At 44.3% G+C, this 24,955-nt stretch overlaps 1 protein-coding gene across 1 annotated transcript in view; it reads left to right on the top strand.

Annotated features, from left to right (window-relative positions):
* SETBP1 (SET binding protein 1) overlaps nucleotides 1-24,955 on the top strand; it is a 385,267-nt gene that overhangs the window by 261,554 nt on the left and 98,758 nt on the right. Inside the window, exon 3 of the mRNA XM_040264576.1 lies at nucleotides 3,553-7,009. Coding sequence (XP_040120510.1) covers nucleotides 3,553-7,009 — 3,457 coding nt within the window. The remainder of the gene's footprint in view (nucleotides 1-3,552; nucleotides 7,010-24,955) is intronic.

The raw sequence follows: 24,955 nt of genomic DNA, 5'->3' as shown, positions 1-24,955 counted from the left end.
GTGGTTTTACAACTCAATTATGTTTCAGAATTATCTGAGGAGCATGTTAAAATGCACATTCCTTAGTCCCACCCTGGGAGATGGCCAATGAGTATATCTGCAGCAGGGCCCAGGAATTTGTATTAATAACCAGAACCTTAGCTAGCTGTGATGCAGGGATCCAGGACCACATCTTGAGAAGTACCAAGTGCCAAAATAAGAGATAAAGCTCCCCTCATTCCCTTTTACCCAGGCACATCTTCCTGTTCATGAAAAAGCAAAATATCTCACAAACAGCACATTAAAATTACTGGTGGCAGCAAAAAGTAGCACAAACACAGCTAACCCAAAAGTGGCATTTGTCATCCACAAAGTCATGCTTGATTTTTGATGAGTTGTATGATTTTCCTCAGGCTGGAATCATCATGTTGTCCTCTTATTGGGACAAAAATTGGTACTTGCTTTAGATAACCCTGAGATGAGGCTCCTTTATCCCATTTTCATAGACTTTTAAGTTTTTATGCAGTGATTTAATGCTTGTTTTTGAAATTATGTAAAAAAAATAAAATGCCCTTTAAAAAGAAATCTGACTTGTACAAAATTTAAATTGATATAAGTTAATTTATACATTGGTTGTGGGGGAGGGTATAGTTATCTACTTTATAAAGTAATTTTTCGCATGACAGACATGCTTCCATAAACATATCCTGTAGGAGAGAAATCTGTCTAATGTTTTCAAAATGGTATTTCCCTGATGAACGTTTGGCCTAGGCTCAATGTGCATGGAAAACATGTATAAAAAGGAAGCCAGACCTTCAGAATGACTGTGAGTTCCACAGTCAATGTGTGGGGATGGGGAAGCAACCAAGAGTCATGCTGAACTTGATTGTTTTAAAAGTTTTCCATAAAAGTAATCTAGCCCAATATAGAATATCATCAGCTCTTCCCTTATTTGCTAACCATTTCAGAGATAGCCTTGCTGGGGACTGAGGGTGGTATAAAGTCCATAAAAGATTCAGGTCTGATCCTCCAGAAAAAAAATCTATAGTCTAAAGGGGAAACGGAAACATGTGCTATGTGGGTTAATAAAGGCCCTAGTCAAAGCCCTCTGTATGGGATAATATCCCCCAGACAGCTGGGGAAGGATGGGAGGGAGAGCTTGCACCCCTGCAACTGAGCTCAGAGCCCGTTTTGCCATGTCTATCTCTGTCTCAATGGAGTAAGTGCTCAATTCTCAGTGAAGGACATATTGGAACCGACAGCCTCACCATTGTGTATGTAATCTGTCATGGCTGACAGATGAAGAAATGGGATTTTATGAAATGCAACTGGATATAGCCATCAGCCGCTGCTGGAAGGAAAGCCTTGTTCTCCTGAACCCCGTAAAAAGCGCTCCTCCTCAGCCCTCTTGCCCCGCCACTGCAGCCATCTGAGCACCAGGTTTAAAGCACCATTTCCCCCATTACTGCTGATCTTTTGTTGTGCTTCCCTTTTGTCCACCCTGCCCTTTGATTGCCAAGCTCTCCCAGCAGGGCAAATTGCAGCTGAAATGGGAGAAACAATGGGATCCGGCAGTGTCCAGATGGAGGCACTGGGAACCAGGCATGCTTAACTGCTTACTTTCAGCTGGTCTGCCCTGAGTGTAAGTGAGCAGGCCTCACCTTTCAACTGCCAGAGTGAAATCCACCCTCCTGACAGTCACATGGGTTTCCCCAAAGGCAGAGTTAATTGGAAAGTGAAACAATTAATGGGAGATGGAAGAGAGCTAACAGTAAAAATTGCTTTGAGGGGGAGTTACCATTCAAGTATCTTTAGTCCTCGAGTATTTGGGAAGGATCTTTTGTTCAACATTTAATGCATCTGAGCACTCCAGTTTCATTATGAGCCATTATGAAATGAGTGATTGGTGGCTTATTGTCTTTTGTGTGTGGCCATGTATTTTGTCATGGTAATAGGCATCTTAAATATCATTTTGTTTGTTCATTCAACAAACATTTATTGAGAACTTTCTGGGTGGTTTGCTTTGTAGTAGATACTGGGGATAAAAGGATAAATGAGAGCATCTCTGACCTCAAAATACTTCCAATCTAGGAGAAGATGGAAAAGTACACAAAAAATAGCACATTGCTTTATAAGGATTGTGACATGTCTTCATGAGAGACAATGGTGCAGGCAGAAGGAATGGCTTAAGAAATAGGGCTGGAGAGGGTAACTGTGTCTGCAGACAATGTGTTGCAATATACAGGTCACTAATCTCACCAATGACAAAATGGATTACCCATAGTAAAATGGGTCTTCCTTCACTTATTCAATAAGTGTTTATTGAGTGCCTACTATTTTCCAGGTACTGTGCTTGGTATCTCTGTGATGGTATATACAGTCTAGAAAGGAAAACAGGCATTAAAAAATTAGCACAAAAATCAAATGTAAATTTAAAACTATGATAAGTACAACAAAGATGAGATACATTGTTTCATGAAAACATGAGAACATTTGACAGGCCCCTTTCCCACCATGCAGTCTCAGTAGTCAAACTTCCCCTCTTTTTTCTTTTTTTTTTTGGAAGAAAATTAAGTCTTATTTATTTTTAAAACCAAACCACTAGGAAAATATATCACAGTCTTGAAACAACAAACAGACAATATTATCATTTCAAGTAATAAGTTGGTAAAAAGACAAGGTCCTTATCAAAATGATAAGGTGCCAGAACTGGGCTGAGAACAACGCAGGTAGCGAAGGCCCAAGCTAACGTGGTATTTGGTAATGGAGGACAGTCCTTTTACTGCTCTCAAGGAGCCACAGTTCACCCCTGAGTTGCTTACTTTTCCTCCCTTGACTTTTGTGTTGCCAGAGGATTGTCTCAATAAAGCTCTGTCATTTCTGGGGGCAAAGTAAGCAATACTGGGTTTAGACTTTCATTCTGTTTCATGAAAACCAGATTTTTCCAAACCTCATACTTCACAACAAACTTCCTCTCTTAATTTCCTCAACTTGTGCTGGTTCTCCTTCTTTGTTCCCAATGAGCTGCTTGTTTGAGTGCAGAGATGCTGTACTCTAGGATAAACCCCAAACAGACACAAACTGCAATAGGGAACCGTGTGTGTGTGAGGAGAAGCTGGGGCAGAAATAAGCTGCAGCTGGAGTTATGGAAATGAGCACAGGTTGTTGAGAAGTTAAGATGCTCTCCTGAACTCTGCCACCTTGGGCAGGACTCTCTATGGTTGAAGTTTTGGCCTCTTCATTTGAAAAATGGAAGCATTGGACTGTGGGACCTTTAGAGAACCTCCCATCTCTAAATAGTTCTCGTTCTTGAGATTGCATTAAACCAAGATAGATCCTGTTATTTAAGGTGAGAAAGGCAACGATTAAAGCGTCCTTATTAATGTTCAAAAATCAATGCAACATATTTTTACTAAAGAAACTGAAAAATATACCTCCACAAAGCATTCTGGTGTTAAAGGTGGCTATTTCCAACTTATAAATAATTAAGCCTTTTGATATGAAATTTTAAATAGTTTCAACATGCTCATCTTTGTTTTTCTCTCTCTCCTTCTCCGTTCCACCCACCCTTAGGCTTATGAGCGGCCACAGAAACACTCAGCTCTCCACTATGACCCAGGCCTCCCACAGGATTTCACCAGTGACACCTTAAAACCAAAGCACCAGCAAAAAAGCAGCAGCCAGAACCACATGGACTGGTCCACCAACTCTGACAATGGACCTGCCACTCAGAATTGCTTCATCAGTCCAGAGTCTGGCAGAGAAACTGCAAGCACCAGCAAGATCCCAGCTCTTGAGCCCATGGCTTCCTTTGCAAAGGCCCAGGGTAAGAAAGGCGGTGCAGGGAGCACATGGAATCAGTTGTCCAACAGTAACAAAGATCTGCTCTTGGGAGGTGTGGTTCCATCTCCAAGCAACCACAGCTCACCAGCCCCACCCAGCAGCTCTGCTGAGTGCAGTGGGATTCAGCCCTTGGTAGATCAAGATGGAGGAAGTACAAAGGAGCCCCTTGAACCACCTACTATAAGCAGCAAGAAAAAGTCCAGTAAAAAAGATGTCATGAGTCAAACTATACCAAACTCAGACCTAGACTGGGTCAAGAATGCTCAGAAAGCATTTGACAGTACAGAAGGGAAAAGGGAAGGATACTCTGCAGATAATGCCCAAGAGGCCTCACCAGCCAGGCAGAATGTGAGTTCCGTCAGTAATCCTGAAAATGACTCAAGCCATGTCCGGATTACTATCCCTATCAAGGCACCTTGCCTTGATCCAAGCAGCCATAAGAGGAAAAAGAGACAGTCCATCAAAGCAGTGGTGGAAAAGATCATGCCAGAGAAAGCCTTGACTTCGGGAATCACTATGAGCAGTGAAGTAGTTAATAGGATATTTTCCAACCCTGAGGGTAATAAGAAAGATCCCCGTGTCCCTAAGTTGGGTAAAATGATGGAGAACGAGTCCCCCTCAGCTGGCCTTGAAACTGGTGTAAATGCTGAGAAAGTTGTCCCAGGAGGTGTACCTAAGCAGAGAAAGCCACCCATGGTCATGACGCCTCCAACATGCACAGATCACTCTCCAAGAAAGCTGCCAGAAATCCAGCACCCCAAATTTGCCGCCAAACGGAGGTGGACGTGCAGCAAACCAAAACCCACCAGTCTGCTTCGGGAGGCAGTCATGGCCACCTCCGATAAACTGATGGTGGAACCGCCGTCTGCTTATCCCATCACTCCATCCAGCCCTCTCTACACCAACACAGACAGTCTTACTGTGATCACGCCAGTCAAAAAGAAGCGGGGGCGACCAAAGAAGCAGCCTTTGCTCACGGTTGAGACAATTCATGAGGGGACGTCCACCAGTCCAGTCAGTCCCATCAGTCGGGAGTTTCCTGGCACCAAGAAGAGAAAGAGACGACGTAGTTTAGCTAAGTTGGCCCAACTAGTGCCAGGAGAGGACAAACCCATGAGCGAGATGAAATTTCACAAAAAAGTTGGAAAGCTTGGGGTATTGGATAAGAAGACCATCAAAACTATTAATAAGATGAAAACACTCAAGAGGAAAAATATATTGAACCAGATCTTGTCCTGCTCCAGCAGCATAGCACTGAAGGCCAAAGCTCCCCCAGAGACCAGCCCTGGGGCAGCAGCGATCGAGAGCAAACTGGGCAAGCAGATTAATGTCAGCAAGAGGGGCACCATCTACATCGGCAAGAAAAGGGGCAGGAAGCCGAGGGCAGAGCTGCCACCCCCATCCGAAGAACCCAAAACAGCCATCAAGCACCCGAGGCCTGTTTCTAGCCAGCCGGATGTTCCCGCCGTGCCTTCCAACTTTCAGTCACTTGTGGCGTCTTCACCAGCAGCTATGCACCCACTTTCGACACAGTTGGGTGGGTCCAATGGCAACCTGAGCCCCGCCAGCACTGAAACCAATTTTTCAGAGTTGAAAACTATGCCAAATCTCCAGCCCATCAGTGCTCTTCCAACCAAAACCCAAAAGGGAATCCACAGTGGGACCTGGAAGCTGTCTCCACCCAGGCTGATGGCCAACTCCCCTTCACACCTTTGCGAGATTGGGTCACTCAAGGAGATAACACTGTCCCCTGTGAGCGAGTCCCACAGTGAAGAGACGATCCCGAGTGACAGTGGCATTGGGACAGACAACAACAGCACGTCTGACCAAGCAGAGAAGAGTTCTGAATCCCGACGGAGATACTCTTTTGATTTCTGCGCCCTGGACAACCCGGAGGCCATCCCATCTGACACCAGCACAAAGAACCGGCATGGCCACCGGCAGAAGCATCTCATCGTGGACAACTTTCTGGCCCACGAAAGCCTCAAGAAGCCAAAGCACAAGAGGAAACGGAAAAGCCTGCAAAACCGTGATGATCTCCAGTTTCTGGCAGACCTAGAAGAGCTCATCACTAAGTTCCAGGTGTTCAGGATCTCCCACCGGAGTTATACCTTTTACCACGAGAATCCGTATCCCAGCATTTTTCGGATTAATTTTGATCATTATTACCCGGTGCCATATATCCAGTATGACCCGTTGCTCTATCTTCGTAGGACTTCAGACTTAAAGTCAAAGAAGAAGCGTGGTAGGCCTGCAAAAACCAATGACACCATGACAAAGGTGCCTTTTTTACAAGGGTTCAGCTACCCTATTCCCAGTGGAAGTTACTATGCACCCTATGGAATGCCTTACACATCAATGCCTATGATGAACCTTGGTTATTACAGTCAGTACCCAGCTCCTCTGTACCTGTCACACACGCTCGGAGCAGCGTCCCCATTCATGAGGCCCACAGTGCCACCACCTCAGTTCCACACAAGCTCCCACGTGAAGATGTCTGGTACAGCCAAGCATAAAGCAAAGCACGGAGTGCACCTGCAGGGGCCCGTGGGCATGGGCCTTGGTGACAGGCAGCCATCCCTGAATCCTCCCAAGGTGGGCAGCGCCAGTCTGTCCAGCGGTCGGCTCCACAAGAGGAAACACAAACACAAGCATAAGCACAAGGAAGACCGGCTCCTGGGGACCCACGACAACTTGAGTGGTCTCTTCGCAGGCAAAGCCACTGGCTTCTCCAGCCACATCCTGAGCGAGCGGCTGAGCAGCGCAGACAAAGAGCTCTCCTTGGTGAGTGAGAAAAGCAAGCATAAGGAGAAGCAGAAACACCAGCACAGTGAAGCCAGCCACAAAGCGTCCAAGAACAACTTTGAGGTGGACACCCTGTCTACACTGTCACTTTCGGATGCCCAGCATTGGACGCAGGCCAAGGACAAAGGTGACTTGAGCAGCGAGCCCGCAGACTCCTGCGCGAAAAGGTACTCTAGCAATGGTGGGGATGGGGGCAACGCAAGACCAGAGAGCCTGGATGTGTTCAGCGAGATGAACCCTCCAAACGACAAGTGGGACAGTGATGTGAGTGCGAGTAAAAGGAGGAGCTACGAAGGCTTTGGAACGTACAGGGAAAAGGACATCCAAGCCTTCAAGATGAACCGCAAGGAGAGAAGTTCCTACGACTCCTCCGTATCTCCAGGTAAGGCCGCATTTTCTTCACGCTTGGAGTCTCCTGCGACTCGGTTGCTGGGCCCTGCCATTCAGCAGTCTGCTGTCTTTGGCACGTTATTGCACTCACTAGTTTGCAGAGAGGTAGAAACCATATGACAGTGGGTCGTCTTGTATATTTGAGTGCTGTACCTCTTTTGCCTCGTTTACTCAGTATTTACTGTCTTGCCTCTTTTGGCACCATTGGCTGAGGACTGTGGTCCTAGAGGCAGCCCCAGTAGCTGCCTAGACTACATCCATACCCACTACCTTTATGCTTTTAATGAAAAATATGGTGCCTAGGTCCTCATCTGATCTGCTGGTGAATTTGCAAGTTGGGTAAATCCTGTAAAACTCACTAAGAATACCAACAAGATCCCAGGAATGTCAGAGCTGGATGCAAATGAATATCTGATTTATCTGACATGTTAGCTCTAGATGTCACACAGCCTAGGTTGAAACACCTATAGCAGAGCCATTGGAAGCTAATGACCAGTGACTCTTGAAGGCTACATGGTAAGGAAGCCACAGACCAAGGCCATGCTTTCCTCTTTTTGTCCATGGGCATTTGATAAGCAGCCCTTTGTAGACCCCTCAAGTGAAGCCTTGACCTGTCATTTCCCTGCATAAAGGTGGGGCCGGGATGGAACCTGGCTATTAGCACCATGAATTTCCTGCCTCCGCGGGCCTTTACCACCGTGTCTCTTGGCACATCCACCGGGGTTGGGATTTGCCCACTAATCTCTAAAATGAAGTGCTGTTGCTCATTCCTTGTCAGTTGCTGGCAGAATTTCCTTGCTAATGTGCCCACCCACGTAAACCTTCCTTGCCACAGAAGCCTCACACTTCTACACATATATCCCTTTGTCCCTGTCCATATATCACGCAGATGGTAAGACTCCTGTAGAACAGAGTAGTTATTTACTAGGAAAAGAGTCGAAACTCCTTAGGCCAGACAAACTCTCTGACCAAAGCCTGGTTTCAAGGACTGATCATTCCTCATAAGATTTGAGTGTAGCGTTTGACCTTTGTGTATGGTGCATATCCTTTGCTCATCCTCCTCCTTCATAGGGAGTCAAATTAGTGAAAGTGAAGGCAATCTATTCATGAGGATTAGAGACATTTTCCAGGCCAGCAGATTTCAGGAGGAAATATGGCTATGAGTTAGAAGCCACTTAAAGATTGTCCCAAATTGCCACTAGCTTGTGAGTTGCTCTTGTGATAGATGTTGTCCTTGCTTAACGAAGAGACCAATTAGCAGTCATGTCTCCTGCACTTGCGAAGGTGATGAATGGCCCACACTTCATGTCTGCCCAGATCAGACTTTATTGAAGGTGCTTATTTTTGTGTGTGTGCAAAGCCTAAATTAAGCCCATCCAAACAAGAGTTGGTCTTCCCTACTAGCTCAGATGCTAAAGCATCCACCTGCAATGCAGGAGACCCAGGTTCGATCCCTGGGTCAGGAAGGTCCCCCTAAGAAGGAAATGGCAACCCACCCCAGCATTCTTGCCTGGAGAATTCCGTGGACAGTGGAGCCTGGCAGGCTACAGTCCATGGGGTCACAAAGAGTTGGACACAACTGAGCAACTAACACACACAGACAAGAGTTGCTAAAAGATTAAATTTTCACATGAGACATATTGTTACTTTCTCTTACAATGTGGTGGAATTGAACTTGCCATGAGCAAAGGGCTTTCTTATTTCTATTTTCTTAGCATTGTTTAGTTAGAAAACAATAATGGTATGTTATTGCTGAGAGCCTGCAAGCAAGAATCCTAACTGAACAGACCTGAGAAACAAGGTCTCAGAAGCTAAAACCAGCCGCTGTTACATCAGGGTTCTCAGCAGTCTCCCAGGGACTTCTGTGTGTTTCGACTGTGTTACAGGTGGGCTCTGGCTTAAGTTTGCCAGCTAGAGGTTTATCTCAGGGCCCCGCATCTGAGGGCACCCCACACTGTAGCCATACACAACTCCTTGTATTTGTATTCACAAGGTGGTTGTTACTTCATTTAAGATTCTCCCTCTCTTTCTGCAACTTCTTATTGTTTTGCAGCTAGCCACAGAAAGCTGGACTCAGCCTGGAAATTGAGTTCTGCACCCAACTCTGTTATGACCTTAGGCATGATATCCTACCTCTTTGGGGGTACTATCTGGCAACCTGTAACTCAAAGAATTGGGCCACATCTCTTTTGTATGGCATATTTCAATTCTTAAAGCCATTTTACATGTATTTCTTGGAGTACCCTTCCTGCAATCTTAGAAGAGAAATACTTTCATTTCCATTTTATGAAACAGGACACTGAGGCTCAGAGATCAAGTGACCTGGTCAGGTTCAGAAAAACTGTCACTTTTAATTCCAAGCCTAGGGCTTTGCCCTCTGCATTGCAACTCAGCTGTATGCCACCCAGCTAGTTAAGGCCAAGTCTAGAACACAGGTCCTGGTCCCAGTCAGTGTCCCTATATCTCACCGCCACCCTTCCTCTCAGAATCTCATCTATCCTCTGATTACATGCTTTCCCCTAGGGCAGCTGCACAGTGATTATGTGATGAGTGCCTAAGAGAGTCATTAAAACAAGAAGACATCCCGTGATTTAGCTCCCAGCCACTGAAGGAGGATTTCTCATGGCCTAAACTTGACTAAATATCAGCCTGGAAACATGTATGCTGACAAGGTTTCCACTTCTGTCCTTGCTAAAATCCAGGTCCCTGAGTTCTTTTTGCCACTGCTTGTACTTAGTTTTGTGTTGTATGAGCCTTTTCTCTGAACATTATCATGAATGCTAATTGTCAGTGGCTTCTGTGTCTGTACAGTTATACCTGTTGTCCCTACACACCTTGATGAACACCTTATTGGAACAGACCAGATTCCCTATCATTCCCTTCCCTTCTAAGCCATGGCCTCTCCTTGATATTTTAAATGCCCCTTCTATTCCTGAACCCCTGAAACATCAGGGAAAAAAATGTCCTTAGCACTTGGAACCCAAAGCATTCACCTTAATGTAATACACTCCAAAGAGTGCCAAGTCCCATTAAAAGCTGGGAGACAGATGAGATGAGACTGAAGCATTAAGATTTTCAGAGACTTTATCCGAATCGAGGTGTCTGTTTGGCTAGATGGTACTGAAGGTCATGTTTAGACAATAAGCATCTGTCCTTCCACACCTTCTCTTCTTCCACCTCTTCCCTCTCCATGTGGCTCGTTTCCATAGCATCTTAATGTCCAATTTCACACGATCTAGTCTTCTCCATAATTGATATGGCATAAATATAAATGCCATTCTTTACCCTGTTGAGGACCAAATTTAGGAGCAAAGTGAAAAGATGACCCTGAGATCAGAACTGATATATGTGAAAGTCGCTCAGTCATGTCTGACTGTTTGCAACCCCATGGACTATACAGTCCTTGGCATTCTCCAGGCCAGAATACTGGAGTGGGGAGCCTTTCTTTTCTCCAGGGTATCTTCCAAATCCAAGGACCAAACCCAGGTCTCCCGTGCTGTGGCAAATTCTTTACCAGCTGAGCCACAAGGGAAGCCCAAGAAAACTGGAGAGGGTAGCCTATCCCTTCTCCAGGGGGTCTTCCTGAACCAGGAATCTAACTGGGGTCTCCTGCATTGCAGGCGGATTATTTACCAACTGAGCTATGAGAGAAGCCCAAATGGAAGTCATTACCATTCTGGAGAGAGGAATTAGAGACCCCGCTTAGCCATAGCAGCAGTTGCACACTTCATTTCCTCTTTTCTGCTTGGAAAGTCATTCGTTCTCCATCCCCCTGCCCCAGTATATAGACGTGCTGTCTTGTTGGCCCCCTTACCACATTCCTAGAGCTGGAAACTTATGCAGACTCTTCACCTTTTTCCTCTAGTTTACTCCTGTCCGACTGCTTCTTTGGTTTCAGAAGGCAGTGACTCTTTGACCTGTTTTCTAAATGCATACCATCTGGTAAATCTTCACCTATAAAAATGCTTGCCTGGCGCCAAATAATGGAGAAATAGTGGGAAGGTGAACTGCACAGACTCTCAGAGTTGGGAAAAGCTTCATCTGGGCTGCTGTCTCACCAGGCATCACCGTCTCGTGCACGCTGACGTGCAGCACATTCCAGAGAGCAAACCTGTCCAAGGGTGACAATGCATATTCAGATGATGCTGTATGCTCTCAGAGCCAAGTTCTCCTGCGGCAGTGGAAGAAGTCTCTAGTGTGAATGATATTCTTCCTGTTCCAACCTCTTGGTGAAAACAATCTTTGCATACTTTGATGTAAAATTAGGCCCGGGGCTTCGGATATCTTGACCGCTGCTGTCCAGGCTCCCATCAGATATTGGAGATACAGTGAAGAGAGTTTATAGCTATTACTTCTTAGTCTAATGCCATTCTTAATCAAGGTGAGTCCTCAGGGTCAAGTACTTTATCTATGATGAACGGATGCTGACAATTCATTCTTAGCTCACGTCTCAGGTATCAGAGGCCTGCCATGTAGGTAGCTGAATTCCCTTGAGCCTGGGTGACTCCACCTCCTCTTGTGGCTCTGCCTTGCCCTCTGTCAGCTCCTCTTATAGGCACTGTGGGCATTTTGGGAGGCAGTCTCTGTTGTCAGTCACAGGCAGGAAATGGGTGCCCAAGCCAAAAATAATACAGAAGCCTCCTCCAATCAGTCATACAGATGAGGGAATATTAACCACACGGACAAATTGTCATGAAAACCATACAAAAGACACGTGTGTGGAAAGTTTTCTAAAACTGAAATAGAAGGAAGAAGAGGACTCACGGGAGGAGAAAGTTAAAACCAGGAAAGAAGGAAGAGTAAAAAATGGAAAACCGGTGAAGTGTGGTCTGTCTGACCTCAATCCAAGTTGAATTCTAGGTCATCTTGTGGGAGGAAGTGAAAGATTAATTAGCTAATGGTTGCTGTGTGGTTTACTGAGATTATGAGTACCTGCCTCAGTCTTGTCTCCTCTGCTAACCAGCTGGAAGATCTTTTTTACTCACAGTTTTCCCAAGTAATACTAGGACAATAAGGGTTCTGACCAGACCTGATAGTCTAGGAGTCTCGGATTTGTACAATGGAATTGGAGCACACACACACACACACCAGATTGTGCAGTTAAAGAGAAAATGCCCACATTATGGAGAAGGCAATGGCACCCCACTCCAGTACTCTTGCCTGGAAAATTCCATGGATGGAGGAGCCTGGTAGGCTGCAGTCCATGGGGTCGCTAAGAGTTGGACACGACTGAGCAACTTCACTTTCACTTTTCACTTTCATGCATTGGAGAAGGAAATGGCAACCCACTCCAGTGTTCTTGCCTGGAGAATCCCAGGGACGGGGGAGCCTGATGGTCTGCCGTCTATGGGGTCGCACAGAGTCGGACATGACTGATGCAACTTAGCAGCAGCAGCAGCCCACATTATAGCCAAGTTGACCAATTAATCAGCTGTTCAGTGAAGTTTCAAAACAGATTCTTCTGGCCCATGTCTTAACCTATGTGACATCCCATTCATCTTTGGCTCAAGTGACTTCACTTAACCATTTGATCTCACTTTTCCAAAAGATGAGACCTCATAATTATACCAACAAATTAATCTTTTCACTGTGTAGGCTGAAACCACAGTCCTCATCTTAGAACCAAATAAGTTAGAGCACTAATATGACCAATTGTATGAGAGCAGATTGAGCAAACTTGCACCTATAGTCACACTTAGAAGTAAAAGAGTACTAATGTAGTATAAACACTTCATTTTGCTTATGAGAATACTGAGGTTTAGGAAGGACAAGCGACTCATCCAATGATACATATCTAATTGGTAGAAGGGCTCAGACTGGGAAGTTTAGCATCAGGCAGAAAGAAAGGGAAGCAAGAGAGAGAGACAATAAAAGAAAAAAGAGAGCGAGAGAAAGGTGAGTGTGGGAGAGATGTTAAGCTATATGTTTTATTTTGCTGTGAGCTGTTGTAAAAGGTAAGCATCTCTTTGACAATAATTTGTTTCCAGGCTATCTCTGGGGACCCATGTTTGGGACTGGAAACGATCTTTGTGGACTGTGATGGAAGTAATTTTTTTTTCCTTTTCTGTCTTCACAATTGCACATGCTCATTTTATTGAGCCTCCCACAGTTCCTCCTAAGGTTTCCTTTTAGAAACCAAGAATTAATCAAATTAAATGTTGTGACCTATAACTTTCTGACACTGGAAAAAAGAAAATAGCGTCTCTTTTGCTACGTTGAGCCAGAAATCCAGCAATCTGCCTTTGGAGCATGGAGTCTCCAGGCCATTTATCTTCCCACAGTTGGCAAACTTACCCCCATCCTTTTGGAAGATTTTATGTATACCTCTGTGGCTTTGGAGAGTTGTGAAGATTCAGGTGTAGGTACGGAAAGTGAAAGTGTTAGTCACTCAGTCATGTCTGACTCTTTGCCACCCCATGGACTGTAGCCTGCCAGGCTCCTCTGTCCATGGGATTCTCCAGGCAAGAATACTGGCATGGGTTGCCATTTCCTTCTCTAGGGGGTCTTCCTGACCCAGGGATCAAACGCGGGTCTCCTGCATTGCAGGCAGATTTTTTACCATCTGAGCCATCTACAGAGAAGTCACAATTTTGACAGACTTGGCTTTGATACAACACGGAGATTTTCTTGGCCAGAAAAATCAGTAAAGCATGCCTTCCAAAGGCTAGCCTGTCACTGGGCCATGATAAGGATAGTGCCTTTGGAAGGATCCTCCAGAAAACCATGTCTTCACTCTGTAAACAAACAAGCAATAAGGCTGAACACTTCATCGTGGCTTAGACTTGGGCCAGTATAGCACTTCACACAAAGTAGTTGAATTGAAGAGGAACTAATAAAGACAAGGGACATTTTTTAAATTAGTAATTTAGTGTCTAGTATATGCATGGGTTTGTACAGTCCTGGGAGAGGAGTTCAAGGATGCTTTACTATTAATGAACAATAGTAAAAAAGCATTAAGTAACTCAATGCTTTTGCCCTCAAAGAGAGTACAATCAGGAGGCTCTCCTGAATAACCTAGGGGAGGAAAATAGATGCAACTTAGACTATAAGGACCATCAGGAAATCATAGAGAAGATGCTAGGCTGTCCAATGAGGGTAAGCCACTGCCGTATTTTCAGTCCTGGTGGAGAGGTGGAACCAGGAAATTCTTCTGTTTGGCATTTTTTCAAGGATGGAAGAGTCTTTTGGAGCACGGAGATGGTGGGATGGTGATGGGAGGAAGTGGAGTCAAGCATAGAGTGGGAAGGAAGCTCTGTCAGTAAAGGTATTTAGGAGGAAATACCCAAAAAACACTTGGGAAATGGTGTTTAGTCTAAGTTCTATTGAGGTTAGGATCTGCAGTTGGGGAATCATGGTAGATAAGGTGTATGTTGTGCTGGAGTTTAAAGGTTTTACCCCACACTCTGAGTCTTGTGCTTAATTAAGTAGACAGTGGGCAGCCATTTCATTATTCAGGCAAAAATTGTGAGATGATCAAATTATTGTCTTTTTCCCCTGACTGCTCCCTCCCTCTTGTCTGGGTTGGGCAAACTTACCCCATCTTGCATTTTTCATATAACATTGTAATAATTCATTTCTTATTTGAATTGTACCCACTACCTACCCTTCTTCCCCCAGCCCACTCCCTAGATTATAAGCCTCTTAAAAGCAGCATATCTACTCAGGTGCTCAAAGAAAAAAATGAATAATAAGGAGTCATTCCTGACTCATCTGTTTCCCTCTTTAGCTAAAATCAAAGAGGGTTCCAATATGTTGGCCTCAGGCAACTGGAAGGATGGTGGCACGTGAACAGAACCGTAGACGTTGAAGCGGAAGTGCGAGGGGATGAGTGGCCGAGGCAACAGTTGGCAGCACCGAGCAGAGCTAGAGATTCACCAAGGGGAAGACTGGAAAGTTAAGGAAAGAGAGTGGAAGGGGAGACCCCTGTGGTTGAGCTTAAACAGAGAGGCAGAGGAAGAGGGGATCAGGCAAGACACAGAGAAGGAATGACAGAATTGTTGGAGAAGAAACAAGGGTGCAGAGAAGAAGGAATTTCAGAAGAATGGGGTGGGGAGCCAAGAGGGCCCAAGTTACGGGCTTCATAGAAGATGGGGATATATGAGAATTTGTATGAACACATTGTTGGCTCTGGAGACAGCAGAAAAGTTAGCAATTATGTATGTAGTGCCTCGTATGGTTAAGCGGGGGTGGGGTGGGCTGTGTGCCAAGTTCAGGTGGTAGAGAGGTAATGAATAAGTAGATGATGAGAAAATAGGGGGCGAAGGTGCAGAAAGTGAAACATGGTTGTGGTTGGAGCTTCTTAGAAGCTCTGACTTCTTAGAAGGCTTTGTTCTATAGTGAGCCCTTGATGGGAAGTGACACATTCATTCTGAGCAGGCCTTCAGTCTAAGGTTCCCCCCATTCAGGGAGCATGAAAACAAAGCCATACTCTTTATCCTATGTCATTCTGCCTCCCTGTGAAGGCCACATATAGAAAAGGTTTTAGTATTTTAAAAGAGGTAAATCTGCAAGCAATAAATGCTGGAGAGGGTGTGGAGAGAAGGGAACCCTCCTACACTGTTGGTGGGAATGCAAACTAGTACAGCCACTATGGAGAACAGTGTGGAGATTCCTTAAAAAATTGCAAATAGGACTACCTTATGACCCAGCAATCCCACTGCTGGGCATACACACTGAGGAAACCAGAATTGAAAGAGACACATGTACCCCAATGTTCATCGCAGCATTGTTTATAATAGCCAGGACATGGAAACAACCTAGATGTCCATCAGCAGATGAATGGATAAGAAAGCTGTGGTACATATACACAATAGAGTATTACTCAGCCGTTAAAAAGAATACATTTGAATCAGTTCTGATGAGATGGATGAAACTGGAGCCAATTATACAGAGTGAAGTAAGCCAGAAAGAAAAACACCAATACAGTATACTAACACATATATATGGAATTTAGAAAGATGGCAATGATGACCCTGTGTGCAGGACAGCAAAAAAGACACAGATGTGTATAACAGACTTTTGGACTCAGTGGGAGAGGGAGAGGGTGAGATGACTTGGGAGAATGGTATTGAAACATGTATAATATCATGTAAGAATCGAATTGCCAGTCTATGTCTGATGCAGGATATGGCACGCTTGGGGCTGGTACGCGGGGATGACCCAGAGAGAGGTTGTGGGGAGGGGGGTGGGAGGGGGGTTCAGGTTTGGGAATGCATGTACACCCGTGGTGGATTCATGTCAATGTATGGCAAAACCAATACAGAATTGTAAAGTAAAAAAAAGAAAAAAGAAAGAAAAACCTCTCCTCAAAGAAGAAGAAAAAAAAAAAAAAGAGGTCAGAGATTCCAGGCAGGCTCCACCTTGCTTGTCCCACAGACACACAGGCACTTAATTTTTGGTCACGGTAATGGCTGTTTGAAAATTTCTCTTTATGGTGCCATGGATATGTGCTGTGCCACCATGAGTGTGTGGAGGAACAGTTCAAGTTTTGATAAATGAATCTTACTGAATGTTTACTGTGTACAAAGTTTTATAGACTAAAGCTTAATTGTTGATCTTTCAGAGGTGTTTACTACTCTGCGGAATAAATATATATATGCTGGTTCATAAAGTGCTTACCTTCTTGCAAACGATTATGAGCTCTTTAGTTACTAAACATATAACATAGTGCCAAGATACAACACATAGAGAGACCAGAACAAAAGAAAAGCAAGAAAGGGCTCCTGACCTTAAGTTCCCTATACTATACTGAAAAGAGATGAAGTTAACCTACATAAAACAACCTGAGGATTGATGCAGACCAAATTTAATCTGTGCCAACTCAGTGGCCAACAACGGGGTCCATAGTGATACAGGATCAGAAAGGATGACAGTGTTTAGTGAAAAACAAAATCCCAGACTTGAACCCTAGAGAGTGGATACACAGTGACTCACTGAGGCACCAGGTGGATGTCAACTAAAAAATTAGTCACAGCCTGAAAGTAGAGTTATTTTATCTGGTGGTAATGTTAAGGACTCCGAGCCCAGGAGGCAGGAGAGGCAGTCGAACTATGCACAAGTTGGCAACAAAGGGAGCAGGCATTGTGAGCATAAAAGACTATTGTTAAGTAGTAAGGGAAAGGGCTTCCCAGGTGGTGCTAGTGGTGAAGAACACATCTGCCAAGCGGGAGACATAAGAGACGAGGCTTTGAACCCTGGATCGGGAAGATCCGCTGGAGGAGGGCGTGGCAACCCGCTCCAGTATTCTTGCGTGAAGAATCCCCGTGGACAGAGGAGCCTGGCGGGCTACAGTCCACAGGGTCACACACAGTTAGGCACAACTGAAGCAACTCACCACACAGCACGCACAGGAGTGTGTTAATTGCTCAGTCGTGTCCGACTCTTTGCGACGCTATGGGCTGTAGCCTGCCAGGCTCCTCTGCCCATGGGGATTCCCCAGGCAAGAATACCGGAGTGGGTTGCCATGCACTTCTCCAGGGGCTCTTCCCAATCCAGGGATCGAACCCAGGTCTCTGGCATCGCGGGCATACTCTTTACCGTTTGAGCTACCAGCTCACACAATAAGGAAAACCAAATGTCAAGCTAAGGAATTTAGCATTCTTCTGTGTCTGGGCAGATGCAAGCCTCTGGGCTCACTGAATTCATTCCTTTCATATGCACCTCAGCTATCTGAGGCCAAATTCTGATTTGTTTTGTTTTGTTTTTTTATTTCTCACACCTGCTCCACCACCCCACCTCACCCCCAGCTCTTTGGCAGTCACCATGGGGGTGGTGGCATGCTGGATCTCAGGCGTTGTGCTCCCTTTCCAAAGCCCTCATTCACTTTTGGAAGCTTGAAATCACTGATGACTGTTACCTCCTAGTTTATTGATATGGCTGGAGCTATTCCATTTCACATGGGCGAAGACCTGAAGCTGGGCATATGTGGCGGGTACAGGAAGGTACTTAGCTAGGTTGAAGTTAGCAATTGAGTGGGGATGGACTTTTAAGAGGGCTTCCCTGGTGGCTCAGACGGTAAAGAATCTGCCTGCAATGCAGGAGACTCGGGTTCGATCCCTGGGTTGGGATGGTAAAGGGAATGGCAATCCACTCCAATATTCTTGTCTGGGAAATCCCACGGGCAGAGGAGCCTGGCAGGCTACAGTCCATGGGTTCAGTTGGACTTTTCAGAAGGCAGATTTGCACACAGAGACTATGAAACTGTATCCTGGAGGGATGAAGTACACATGAAGTACATCCTGGCCCAGCATGAAGGGTGGTGAGCTTGGTGCTTGGTGAAATGATGAAGTCCCAGGAAACATGGCTCCCTCAAAGACCTTGTAAAGCTCCCAGGAGACAAGAAATGGATATATACACATGTGGAAAGCAACTAGAGAGAATAATGACAGACTACCCATTAATGACTGGAAACGAACACCAGGTCTACAGGAAAATAACTTTCAGAGTAGTAAGTTGCATGTTGTAAAAGCAAGTTGATGTGAGTGTTTACTTTATTACCTAAGGATTCAGAACAAATTAGATCCAAGAAAGTAAGAGGGGGAGATCCACAAAGCAGAACAAGCAGGTCCAAGAGCTGCCTCTGCTGGGGTTTTCCCATTCTTCTCTGGAAGGCCTGGAAGCTTGAGAAGGTGGGCAGGAATGTGTCAGGAGGTGGGGCTTCTGTATTGATGGAGGATCTGAGGACACAAAGAGACAAAAAAGCTTTCGCTGGGGGTACATCCCAGTGCCCCCTTACATCTGAAGAGGGCGTTCTGCTTTTCAAAGCACATTTCCTAACTTTTATTTGATCTTCCTGCTCCACTGAGATTTGCAGATAAAGTGTTGCTCTCCCACTTGCCAGGCAAGGAAATCAAAACCCAGAGGGTTGAAGTCTTTGTCCAAAGTCACTAAACCAGTTTTGCACAGAGAAAGTGCTAGGTTCCAGGTTTCCTGACTTTTCCCATCACCTCCGTTTTTCCCACACTATTTCCAGAGTCTTTGCAAGGTCAGTAGCATGACTCAGCTTTTGAGTTATCAAAAGAACCCTCAAGAGGCCTTGTCTGTGGGTTAAATATTGGAGTTCAGAATAAGGAACTGGCTAAGAAGCAATTTGATCTTTGCTACAATTTAAAAAAATTTTCAGTGGAGTATAGTTGCTTTATAATGTGTCAGTTTCTGCTGTACAGCAACGTGAATCAGCCACATATCCCATCTTTTTTGTATTTCCTTGCCATTTAGGTCACCACAGAGGACTCAGTAGAGTTTTCTGTGCTATACTGTAGGTTCTCATTGGTGGGGTGGTTTAGTCGCTAAGTTGTGTCCAACTCTTGCAACACCATGCACTGTAGCCCACCAGGCTCCTCTGTCCAGGAGATTCTCCAGGCAAGAATACTGGAGTGGGTTGCCATTTCCTTCTCCAGGGGATCTTCCCGACCCAGGAATTGAACCCTGGTCTCCTGCATTGCAGGCAGATTCTTTTTATACATAGTATCAGTAGTGTATATGTGTCAGTCCCAATCTTCCAGTTCATCCCCCTCCCCGCTTGGTATCAATAGATTTTATTCTTTAACATCTGTGTCTCTATTTCTGCTTTGGAAATAAGTTCATCTATACCACTTTCGTAGATTCCACATATATGTGTTGATATTTGATGTTTGTTTTTCTCTTTCTGACTTATTTCACTCAGTTTGATGGTCTCTAGATCCATCCACATCTCTACAAATGACCCGATTTCATTCCTTTTTATGGCTGAGTAATATTCCGTTGTATATATGTACCATACCTTCTTTATCCATCTCTGTTGATGGACATTTAAGATGTTTCCATGTCCTGGCTGTTGTAAATAATGCTGGAATGAACATTGGGGTGCATGTGTCTTTTGGAATTATTGTTTTCTCTGGGATTATACCCAGTAGTGGGATTACTCAGTCACATGGTAGTTCTATTTTTAGTTTTTTAAGAATTTCCATACTCTTCTTACAATTTTTCTTTTTAATTTGAAAGGATCTCTTTGGAGCCAGTTAGCCGGACCCAAGGTATGATACCAATTCTATGTACAAAGCTTTTGTCTCATCTGGTAAACAGAGACTCAGTGGAGGTTGGACATTCTGAAAAATCACAAAGGAGACACAAAGGGAAAGCAAAAATGGTCTTATTCACTAAGTCACAACACACTAAACCTAATACTTAAAACTGTTATTTTTTAAAGGAAGGTTTGAGGAATTTTACATACCTCAGTTCAGTTCAGTTCAGTCGCTCAGTCTTGTCTGACTCTTTCAGTCAGTTCAGTCGCTCAGTCATATCCGACTCTTTGCGACCCCATGAATTGCAGCACGCCAGGCCACCCTTTCCATCACCAACTCCCGGAGTTCACTCAGACTCACGTCCATCGAGTCAGTGATGCCATCCAGCCATCTCATCCTCTGTCATCCCCTTCTCCTTCTGCCCCCAATCCCTCCCAGCATCAGTCTTTTCCAATGAGTCAACTCTTCGCATGAGGTGGCCAAAGTACTGGAGTTTCAGCTTTAGCATCATTCTGACTCTTTGCGACCCCATGAACTGCAGCACGCCAGGCCTCCCTGTCCATCACCAACTCCCAGAGTTTACCCAAACTCATGTCCATTGTGTCAGTGATGCCATCCAACCATCTCATCCTCTGTCGTCCCCTTCTCCTCCTGCCCCCAATCTTTCCCAGCATCAGGGTCTTTTCAAATGAGTCAGCTCTCCGTATCAGGTGGCCAAAGTATTGGAGTTTCAGCTTCAACATCACTCCCTCCAATGAACACCTAGGACTGATCTCTTTTAAGATGGACTGGTTGGATCTCCTTGCAGTCCAAGGGACTCTCAAGAGTCTTCTCCAACACCACAGTTCAAAAGCATCAATTCTTCGGTGCTCAGCTTTCTTTATAGTCTAACTCTCGTGTCCATACATGACCACTGGAAGAACAGACCTACATACCTAGTAGTAAACAAAACTTGTATCTTGAGAGTGACATAGGCTAAAAATAAAAACAGTCCAGAGTAAGTCATTAAGGAAACCATGGGTTTGAGGTTATATCTAAAACGTGGTAAAGTGTTAGGAGACTTCATCCCCTTTTAACCATCTACCAGGAATTGAGATTCCATAGTGAAAAGCTATGGTTCTGAACCAGTTTGTCATGTCTTATATTCCATGAAAGACCAGTCTGCCAAGGAAATTTCTCTTATAGGACATAATTCTTTGTGCTATTATAGGTTTTCTTTATTTTTTCTAATCATACAATTTAAAGGCATAAAGTATCTAAAATATGTAAGACATAGTCCTGGGCAGTATTACAACTACAAATATGTAAGGGACATCTTGTCATCTTTCAATAGGAGTGACATAGTCCTAAAAGGAAATGACACCCCACTCCAGTACTCCTGCCTGGGAAATCCCATGGACAGAGGAGCCTGGTAGGCTACAGTCTGTGGGGTCTCGAAGAGTCAGACACGACTGAGTGACTTCACTTTCACTTTTCACTTTCATGCATGGGAGAAGAAAATGGCAACGCACTCCAGTATTCTTGCCTGGAGAATCCTGGGGACGGCGAAGCCTGGTGGGCTGCCTTCTATGGAGTCACACAGAGTCGAACACGACTGATGCGACTTAGCAGCAGCAGTGGCAGCAGCAGTCCTAAAAGTCTTTCAGAATTTCTCCTAATTCAGCAACCAACCCCTTTAGTACTAGATATTATTTTTCTCGTTGAAGACCCAAGAACAACAGTAAAAAACAGATTCTCTACCCATTGCGTAGATCAAAGGATTATTTAGAAAAACACATATTGTTTCTTTTACCATCTTAAAAAAAAAGTTAGTGAATAAAATTTGGAAAACGTAGAACAAAAATTCGTATAAGAAAAAATAAAGTCAACTACAATCCCACTAAATAGCCATTATGATAAGGTAAATACACAGGTCCCTAGTTGATGGTGATGGTAGCTGCTCACCTTGCAACCTACCTCCCTTTCTTCCCCAGGAAAGCCAGCCCATGCTCCCCCCCCCACCATCCCCTCTTTCTCCTCTCTTCCCCATCACCACTTCGACTGCCTGGTCCTTTCAGTTTTCTCTCAAGTGCCTTCCCAGCATTGACCACTCTACTGCTATAACCTTTCATTCTGCATTCTGTGTCATTGCCCAAGCAGGGGAGTAAGTTTTTTAAAATAAATGCGGCGGCAGTTGGGCATAAAAGCCATCTGACTTTCCAGACTGTCCTATATACGATCTCCACAAGAGTTCAAGTTCCAGGACAGCAATTGGGAAGGGGGCCGGTTAATCACAACTGAAGACGGTTGCCGAAAGTTTTTCCCAAGAGTTTCCAGGCATTGAGAGTATTCTCTCAAATCAGAATCTGACAAGAGGGGAATGCAATAAATTTTCCAAAGCTTGAGATCCACAATTCTACATGGAAGTGAAAAATGCAACCAGCCAGTGTCTGTTACAAATACCACCCCCACTTCTCACACACACACACACACACACACACACACTATAGCTACACTCATTGGTCAGCGTTGCTGTCACTCATACCAAGATCACTTAAAGAGAGGGAGCTAGCTATTGATTATAGGTTTGTGACACAAAGGACTACCTGTACTTGCTTATTTTTCTTCCTTGTATACCTATGGATATATCTAAGTCTACATCAACATATGTTCTTAGATGTGTATTTGCATAGGGCATTAGGCAAAGGAGAAGAGACAATCTTCCAGATTTCTTACATTTTCATGGATAGTACGAATAAAATTTTATTTTATTAAATAAAATAGCTGAAATAACTTGCTGTATTTACTTTTCATCCATTATTTGTCTAATACCAATTGATATTAATTATAATAAAAGAAATTTTGTTCCTGTGGTCTGTCTTAGAGGGACGTAGCTTATTTCTGGGTGATTTCTCCTGATACTGGTGAGGACAGTGAGTAATGAATGGCTGCCTCAGATGATTTCCCCAGCGTAGTATGTCAGCTCCACCTGCTTATGGAAGCCCCTGAAGCCCCAGAAAAACTTCATTCATGTAGCCCGAGCTTCCACCAAGCCAGGGTTGCACCTTCTTTATCCACAGCAATGCTTCTCTACTCCGTTTTTCATTTGGAGGATCCTTTTGGAAATAATCAGCCCAGAGCAAAGCTCTTTTGTTTCCATGCCCTATGCCATACCCCTTATAGCTCTAACTAAATAAATATATTAATTACTGAAATGGAAAAAGAAGAATAAAATAAGTTTTCGTGGAGCATCCACTAAGGCAACCATAACAAAATGAGTAATTGATGCCAGATGTAGAAATAACCATTTCTCTTGCATAAAGCCCAAAATTCTTTATCTGGCTTAACAGACCCTCCATTATCTCACCTTGTTTCCTGATCATTTTCATCTTAGTGACTTGCTGTGAGTTTTGCTAAATCTCTACCTTATCCTACAGAAAATACCATAATTAGCCTGAATCTGAATCTCCAGTCACCCCATTGGCTCCTTCACATAGAACATCTCTTCTTTTCAATCTGGCTTCCAAATCTTACTTAATTCCATAACCATTCTGGCATCTCCTGCTTCTCTGATATAAGTAATATCTTCACTTTCATTTCAGTGCTTATTTATTTATAGCCTTGTATTGTTTATTTTAGGTAAGAATGTCTTGACTCACTCAGATAAAATCTGAGTTGTACAAGACACAACTCACTAGCTTGAGAATAAATCCAGCAACGTCTAAGGCAGCATACTAGAGCATTAAAATGCTAGGGCGCTAAAGTCTCTTGGATGCAAATTTGGATACTAAATCCCCACTTACTAGTAGCATGACCTTGGGCAACTGAGCCTCATTGATCCTCGTTTTCCTCATCTGAAAAGCGAGGCTATTAAAACCTACCTGGCAGAGTTTTATGAGAGCCAAAGGAAAGTAGAGTATACACGAGAGCATCCAGGGCACAGCTTACCACATGGTCATTAATAATGTTCATTTCCTTTCACTTCCACTTTGGATAATATATTCAAGTGCAGAAAATACAACATTGCAGATTTCTGCAGAAGTCTTCTTTGAACAGCAGGCTTTCTCTCCCAATTATGCTCATACTGGGGTGAAGTTAAATCTCCCTGTGAACACACATATGCACACGGAAGGGCAGACATCTGCTGGACTACAATTGTATTTGATGACAAAGATAAGGTGTCAGGATTAGACAGTGATGGTGGATAAGTGACAAAATACACATTTTACCCAAAGATAACTGCAGATTCACCGTTTTGGCATCATCTGCAGGGCTTGGAAGTTCTCTTGAAAAGGGAAGCAGTTTCAACCCTATGACATTTGGTCTGATGCAGCCAGAGTCTGTGAGCACTAGTTAATGGCACCTGTCTCAGAGACCAGTTTATCTACTAACCCCAGTCATTAAAATGCAGTGATAAGAGGAATAGTGAAATTTGTATTCATTTTCTATTGTCACTATAAAGATTTATTATAGATTTAGAAGCTTGAGACAGTGAACGTTTATTATCACATGGTTTCTGTAGGTCAGAGGTCCAGGAAACTCAGCTGGTTAAGGTCTCATGAGGCTGAAATCAAGGTGCAGGCAGGACTGGAGATTGTGGACAAGGCTGGGACTCCAGTCTCATTCAGGTTGAGTTCCCATTTAGTTCCTTGTGCTTTTTGCATCAAGGTATTGGTTTAGTTGCTAAGTCATGTCCGACTCTTGCAACCTTATGGACTGTGGCCCGCCAGCCTCCTCTGTCCATGGAATTCTCCAGGCAAGAATACTGGAGCAGGTTACCATCTCCTTCTCCTGGGGTCTTCCTGACCCAGGGGTCGAGCCTGTATCTCCTGCATTGTCAGGAGGATTCTTTACCACTGAGCCATCAAGGTACCTGGTGGCTATTAGCTAGGGGCTAGTCTTTGCTCCTAGAGGCTACCTGCATTAGTTCTTTTTTCTATGTGGCCTCTCCAGCAGAA

This window comes from Oryx dammah, unplaced genomic scaffold (genome assembly GCF_014754425.2).
Source record: "Oryx dammah isolate SB20612 unplaced genomic scaffold, SCBI_Odam_1.1 HiC_scaffold_22, whole genome shotgun sequence".
Taxonomy (NCBI): Eukaryota; Metazoa; Chordata; class Mammalia; order Artiodactyla; family Bovidae; genus Oryx; species Oryx dammah.
The sequence above is the reverse complement of the archived record's forward strand: the minus strand, read 5'-3'. Positions and strand labels throughout refer to the sequence as shown.